The 7,716-nt window shown below is 35.1% G+C and overlaps 1 protein-coding gene across 2 annotated transcripts; it reads right to left on the bottom strand.

Annotated features, from left to right (window-relative positions):
• Window positions 1-5,132: 5,132 nt before the first annotated feature.
• LOC107940216 (histone H2A variant 1) lies at window positions 5,133-7,374 on the bottom strand. Of its 2 annotated transcripts, none has more exons than XM_016873655.2 (3): window positions 7,156-7,374; window positions 6,867-6,980; window positions 5,133-5,641 (listed from the first exon to the last, which is right to left on the bottom strand). In XM_016873655.2, the coding sequence occupies exons 2-3, from the start codon at window positions 6,978-6,980 to the stop codon at window positions 5,345-5,347; spliced, it is 411 nt and encodes a 136-aa protein (XP_016729144.1). In that variant the 5' UTR covers window positions 7,156-7,374; the 3' UTR covers window positions 5,133-5,344. The 2 variants fall into 2 exon arrangements, with proteins under 2 accessions (XP_016729144.1, XP_016729143.1); XM_016873654.2 differs by having other exon boundaries at window positions 6,867-6,990; window positions 7,156-7,295.
• Window positions 7,375-7,716: the final 342 nt, after the last annotated feature.

Genomic DNA, 7,716 nt, shown 5'->3' on the forward strand with positions numbered 1-7,716 from the left:
ACACTACCTATTTTACAAGATATGAAAAACATACCTTGGTCCTTACATTTGGGTGGTATTTTCCTTTGCAGAACCACGGAAACATTTTCTCTGACACTTACCTTTTCATTGCCTAGGAGCTTCCTCTTACTCATGCATAATTCTTTTAAGAATTTTACATATCGTGGAATATGTTTAATCGCATCGAGAAAAGGTATGTTGATTTCTATCTTTCGAAAGGTGTCGAGGATCTCCTTCTTTTCTCGCTCCTTTTTTACATTGGACAAGTCTTCGAGGAAATGGAAGTGGAACTGAAAATGATTTTTGTGGTGCTGACTCTGGTGAAGCCTTTGTGTCAAGTTTCTCCTTATCTTGACTAGTGTTGTGGGCGCGACTCGTACCAGGTACAGGCTCCAAAACCTTTCCACTCTTGAATGTCATATCACTTGCATTGTGTCTAAGGTTTGGCTTAGTTTGGGATGACAACTTACCTTGGGACTCCAAACAGCTAACCGTGAGTGCGAGCTTGCTCACTTGCTTGTCCAACTCCTGCAAATGCATGTTAGTTTTTTGTTGAAATTTCTTAGTACTATTGGCTAGCCTTTCCACTATGGCTTCCAAAGATGACTTTGGGGGTGGTAACTATTGATTCAGAGGCGGCCTTTGTTGGTAAGGTTGATTGAACTGAGTATTTGACTCATAACTTAGATTCGGATGATCTTTTCACCCTACATTATACAAGTTCGAGTAGGAGTCATATCGCCTTTGAGACAGTCCTGGAAAGTTCCCGACAACATTTGCTTGTTCTGTCGAATCCTCGTGTAAAATTGAACATGAGTCAGTCAGATAATCTGCCTTAGCGCAAATTTCGCACAACTGTATTGGGCCCATTTTATCTGTAAACAAAGTTTGAACAACGTTAGTTAGCTTATTAATTTTATCTTCTAGAGATAGAGAACTTAACCCATGAACCCGTCTTGTGGGTTTTGTAACCGATCGAAATTACTGAGAGTTAGCAGCCATTGTTGATATCAACTCTCGTGCTCTCTGAGAAACCTCTCATAGAAATATTGCAATAGTGACTATTCAATCAGTCCATGTTGTGGGCAACTTGCACACAACTTTTTGTACCACTCCCAGTAATCGTAGAGCGATTCAATCTCTTTCTTACGGATTCCTATGATGTCCCTCCTTAGTTCGACTGCTCGAGCTGTAGGGAAGAATATGTAAAGAAATAAATGTGACATGTTAGACCATGTGTTGACAGATCCCAAAGGTAAATAAAATAGCCACTCTCTAATAGAGTCAGCTAATGATAAAGGAAAAGCATGAAGTTTGATTTGGTCTTCGGTTACTCCCTCAAGCTTCATGCTTGTGCACACCATATGGAATTCTTTGAGATGAGTGTGCAGATTTTCGTTCTGTAGTCCACGGAAGGTGGGTAGTAAATGAATCAAACCCGACTTTAACTTGAACGGCGTACCTCCCGTCGGATAGCCTATACATAAGAGTTATTGTTCATCCGGTGCCACTGCAAGTTGGCATATAGTTTGTTCGACCATCTCATCTGGTTTGTCAAACGAAAAAATTTCCTCGGTGTAAAATATGGTTTCGAATTCAGAATTTGGTCATTTACCCGTTGAATGGCTTTTTTTCGTAGTTGTCGGGCCAATTTCTCAATTTCTGTTTCAAAATCTAAAGTTCTCGGTTCTGATTTGGTCATAAGGTAAACAAACAAAAATTAGGAAAATATCTCCAATCCCTGGTAACGGCGCCAAAGTTTGATGGGCGCCGAAACCACCAAAAATAATTCCTACAAAAATAACTATAAATAGTAGTAAAGAGTGGTAGTAGGGTCGAGTCCATAGGGATTGGATGTTATAATCAACTTCCGCGTTTAACTTGTGATCAAAATTTTTGTTGTGGCAAAAGTCGTGTGCACAACTCCAAACGGGCCTGTAAAGAAAATAAATAAATAAATCAGGGGAGTTTTAAAATGTTTAGAAATTAAATAATTGAAACAATATAAATAATTAATGAAATAAATTAGAAATTAATTTGGAAATTAAATTCGAATTTTGTAATCAAAGATAATAAGCCTTAGCCCTAGGCTCGGTGGATTTTAGATTTTTGAATCGATCCTTGAAAATTAATTTTCTCCTCCAAACAATAAGCTGGTTATAGCAGTTAAGAACGTTCTAACTGCCAATTCTTCCTCTCGTAGTTGGTCCCAGTACGACCTGCAAACCAATCCTTACCGATTATCTAACCGAGATACATGTGTTCCCAATTTAAGATTCTGGCAGCCTTGCGCTATGAAGAATCCAACTCGAATTAACGGCCTCAACCACGTAGGTTGTTTAAACTCGATCACTTCTTCCTTAATTTGTTCTCGGAGATCTGAATACAACACGGCCGACTCGTTCCTCCAACTGTCAGCAAACACGACTCCAACCCAACGTGCACTTTTGACTTGAAATCGAGTTAACTTTAAGGGATGAGTTGTCAACCCCGATACTTAGGAAAAATATGAATACCGATTGGGAGAATTTTTATTATGGATATGTATCTCACGATTCCCGACCGAAAAGAACACCAGCCTAAAGCTAAGATGGAATTTAGTGAAGCATGGATTTAATCATGCTTTGTAGGTTATGAAATGTGATTTGATGATAATGGAGGAAATTGGGGAAGGAATGGACTTGAAAGACAATTAAACGAATTTTGAAAGAACAAAGAAATGGAAATGGAAGTAACAGAATGCTCACGGCGAAATTGGAAGAAATAGTATAATTCCTCTTTAATTCCAAATGAAAATCAAAATGTAAAATTAAAAGTGTCTTTCCTAAGTACATTAAAGCCCTATTTATATACATGGTATTTTCTAATTTTGGCTTTAACCACTTAAACATAAAAATAAAATAAAATAAAAAAAGATTTTATTTTCTAATTTTGGCTTTTACAAAGTCAAAAGAATCTGATGAGTCCTTGGCTTTTTTCACATTTTTTATTCTGCCTCACTTTATTGACTGTGTTTCAATTTGGTCCTTTTTTTGCTTGTTTTTGACTCATAACATCCCAATTGCATCCCAATTGCATCCTTGACAAGATTAAAACATAAAAACACTAATTCAGCGGGAATTAATTCAAAAATTAACCGAATTAAACACAAAAAGTCATGCAAATTAAAATGTTATCAATGTCAGGTTATACTCTTCTAAAATATAAAATTTACTTCCTATGTTTGAATCATTGAAACCTTGTACTATTTTTTATTTAAAAATCATGATCTCCCCGTTAATTTTGCCATTATGATGATTGATTTGGTTGAGATTGATTTGGTTGATATAAAACTAAGTAAAATAACTCTTTTAGCCTTATTTTTACTAAATAGTACACGGAATTTAAAAAAAACTCTTTCTGTTAAATTACGTATCGAGATAACCGTGTTAGACCTGTCCATGGGCTGTGCCGGGTTCGGGCCAGGCCCGGAAAAAATTTTCGGCCCGACTCTTAGGCCCGGGCCCGGCCCGATTTTTAATAAACACAAAAAAAAATATTTTAAAAATAAAAAATAAAAATATTTTTAAAGTATTTTAAAATTAAAAATAAAAATAAAAAATATATATTTATTATATTCGGGCCGAGCCGGCCTGGGCCAAAAAAGTTGAGCCCGCGCCCGGCCCATTTTTTAAACGGGCCTCATTTTTTTGCCCAAGCCCATATTTCGAGCCTATATTTTTACCCGAACCCTCCCATATTTCGGGCGGGCCGTCGGGCCGGGTGGCCCTAAGCCGTGTTACCTGGGGTTTTCTCGTTCTAAGTTATTAGCTCATTCATCTGTTAGTTTGATCGAGATTAGTATCTGCCTTTATTTTTGTTTCCCTCAGGTTGCTGCTTACCATGGACACTAGACCTAATCCACTACATCCATTGTAATTACGATATTCTCTATCCAAAGTTGTTTAAATTAAATCAAATGGTTAGTCGAATTAATTAGACAAAAAATTAATTCAAGTTTCAATCCAATTAAAAAAGTAAAATCAATTGACATTGAATCAATTTCTTCTATTTGTTAAATATTTTTATTTTTATAATTTTTATGATTTATTTAATTAAACAAGATATATCAATCAAACCAAAAATAGATGGTATAATCAGTTTAACTCTTGCTTCTATCGGTATCGTATGTTCTGGTTTCAAACAAGTTGCTTTTTTACCTCTAATGTTGGATCGATTCTGATTGAACAAATGAGTCGTATAAAAAACATCATGGGATTAGATGGTTCGAAAGGCCGCCCGACTCACCAGGTTGCCTATGCCTGATTCTCTACCTTTTAATGCCAAGATATGTCCAACTCAGGGATAATAAAGGGAATGGGTTGCGGGAATTTATAGACACATCCCTACTGCTATGGGCACTCAAGGATGGCCTTCCTTTAGCTAGAGAGCTTAATATAGATAAAATCTTTATGGAACTTGATGCTACTTTTGTTGTTCATCAAGAATACTGTCATCACTAATCCATTGCTGCAAACGTTAATTCTAGAATGCAAGACCCTCATTTCCTAATTTGAGAAACACAGAATTCAAAACACGTTTAGGGATGGTAATCGTTGTGCGAATGCACTTGCAAAAATGGGAAGTAATGTCTCAATCCACTCGGAATTTGTCAACCGCCACTGGACTGTTTAACCCTATTATTTCACAATGATGCTGAAGGGGTGTTGCGAAGTATCGTGATACTTTATGTTTTAGTCTATCTATGCATGCCTTTATGATATATAAGATGCCAAGAAATGTTACATAACATACATTGTTATCTTAAATATCTGATGCATGTTCTGCAGATACGAGCTTCTAAACAACATGATTGTGTTTTCTTCCCCCTCTATTTCCTTTTCAATGTAAGTATACAGAAAATTATTTAATACATTATCAGTAAAACATTTAAATTCCATAAGCAAAGTTTAAAGTGTACAGTAATTTTTTTTAAATGATAATATTTAAACTTTGCTTGTGGAATTAAACTGACAATATATCAAATACTAAACCTTTTTGAAATAACTAATTCTTTCGAAAGCTTCTTACACCTAGGAAACCTTAAACTAACTACATTCATGTTACTATATTCATATATGATCATATGAATCTTAAGAAATGTTTGCATGGTTAAACATTCCAAAGAAGTACATACAAAACATTAAGAGAAACAACTGTTAAATCTATCCAACAAACATCATTCCTACAATAAACAAAGATCCCAAAGTCCAAAACAAAAATCCTACAGACTAACACCACATAGATATAAAAGACAAGGAACAGATAAAAATACCTCAAATAGTTAAGAATCAGACAAAAGCAATCAATCCTTGGTGGTTTTGTTGATTAGGGACTTGTGAATGTGGGGTATGACACCACCACCAGCAATGGTACCTTTGATAAGGGTGTCAAGTTCTTCATCCCCTCTAATAGCCAATTGCAGGTGCCTTGGAGTGATCCTCTTCACTTTCAGATCCTTGCTTGCATTTCCAGCCAACTCAAGAACCTCGGCAGTCAAGTACTCGAGGATAGAGGCCAAGTAAACAGCAGCTGTTGCCCCAACTCTCCCATGTGCTGAAGCCCTAGACTTGAGCTGACGGTGGATACGACCCACCGGGAACTAATAATATATATATCAAGGAGAAAAAAACAGAAGAAGTTTAAGGGTCTTTTAAAGTGATAAATATATGATCAAATTATGACTTTGGTCCTTACTATGCTCAAATTTAGGATTTAATGCTTCTACTTCCTAGAATGCTATTAATTGGTAAACAACTAGTACTATTAACTATTTGTGTTAACATACTGATACATTTTTTTTCTTAAGATATCTCTTCTAACTCATCATATTGACATGGATCTTTTATATTAGACCCAAATAATTAACAAATTAACTAATGACATTATAAAAGTACTAGATCAAATTAAGTTAAATTAAAGACAAAGATAGATTCCAAATTTGAGTATAATAGAGATCCTTACTATGCTCAAATTTAGGATTTAATGCTTCTACTTCCTAGAATGCTATTAATTGGTAAACAACTAGTACTATTAACTATTTGTGTTAACATACTGATACATTTTTTTCTTAAGATATCTCTTCTAACTCATCATATTGACATGGATCTTTTATATTAGACCCAAATAATTAACAAATTAACTAATGACATTATAAAAGTACTAGATCAAATTAAGTTAAATTAAAGACAAAGATAGATTCCAAATTTGAGTATAATAGAGATCCTAAAACCATAATTTGACAGTAAGTATACATAGCTAACTCAAGACCTGGGAAACAACAATGCCTAGGGATAATGTTGTAGATTTAACAGAAAAAAAAAGATTAAATCCCAGCATTTTCTAAAAACTGATTCACTGCTATATTTCGATCTTTTAACGATAGTTCTAAAGAAACAGTCTTTCGACGTGGAAAAAAAATTGACGAACAATTTGCAAGTACCTCGATCATAAACTTTAAGCACTTAAAATTTTCAGTATCATTTCTTTAGCACATGCTTACTAACAAAGGGAACAGAAAAACTAATTATATTATTATCAGGAAATTTTCCAAAGATCTATCATTTTCATGTATGGAAAAACTTGAGCCTAAACATCTCGATCCTCAACCGAAAGCACTTTAAACTTTGAATATCATTTCTTTAGCATGTACTTTACTAACAAAGGGAACGGAAAAAGAATTTTATATTATTATCAGAAAATTCTCCAAAGATCTATCATATTCATGTATGGAAGAAACTTGAGCCTAACAAATCGACAAAAGATTGATAAAATTAATGACGAACACCTCTTGAAAACCAAGAAAATAATATTGATTTAAGAAATACCTGAATACCGGCACGAGATGAACGAGAAACCGGGCGCTTCTTGTCCTTATCCTTGTCCTTGTTAGCTGCGGTTGTTTTCGTCGCCAAAAGCCCCTTTCCGCCTTTTCCTGCCATCTTCGTTCACCTTAGCAGTAAAAAATAACTCTGAATCAGTACTAAAATAATACGGCCTGTAATTAGTAAAATCACGAATCTGCTAAACGCTAATCAGAGCTATGTTCAATATTTAAAAAAAAAATCGGAATATTTAAATTACAAAAGAAGAAAAAAAAATGTTGTTACGAGAGACCTGAGAGAAATAGGAAGCTCGAAAGCGAAGATTTCTGAGTTTATTTGGGAAGTGATAGGGTTTTCTATTTCATTCTGATCTGTTTGGATATTAAATTCGAGATGGCGGTTATGTTGGGCGGGAAAATTCTTTACTTCCGCTATTCAAAATTTTTGCATTATTACGTAAATACCCTTTCTTTTACTTGAATTCCATGCCATAAGTGTGACCCCATAAATTCCGCGGTTATGACTCAATAGCCATGCTTCCCTGTATCAAGAAATGGCTATCAATGAAGATTACATGTCCCATCTGCAAAGCTTCAGCCGTGGCCGATGATATGGTGGAGAAATAATGGCTTTTTCCATTAGTAACAAACAATATTTATGTATTCACCTTTTTTTCAATAGAAACAACAACAAAGGATTAAGAAGAAATTCACCAAGATCAACTCCCAAAACACACTACATTGTAGACATCTCTCCTTCGACGGTAATGGCATTGGATGGATGTTGAGATAGCATGAGCACGAGGAACAGAGAATACCAATATCACTTGGACGTTAATCCACCTCCATTTCCC

This window comes from Gossypium hirsutum, chromosome D08, assembly GCF_007990345.1.
Source record: "Gossypium hirsutum isolate 1008001.06 chromosome D08, Gossypium_hirsutum_v2.1, whole genome shotgun sequence".
Classification (NCBI taxonomy): Eukaryota; Viridiplantae; Streptophyta; class Magnoliopsida; order Malvales; family Malvaceae; genus Gossypium; species Gossypium hirsutum.

What these genes read in the sequence shown, in the direction of transcription:
- LOC107940216 (XM_016873655.2), bottom strand. Translation starts at nt 6,980, where the DNA reads ATGGCAGGAAAAGGCGGAAAGGGGCTTTTGGCGACGAAAACAACCGCA. An exon ending in CATCTCGTGCCGGTATTCAG is followed by an intron (nt 5,642 to 6,866) that starts GTATTTCTTAAA and finishes ATATATTATTAG; the next exon opens with TTCCCGGTGGGTCGTATCCA.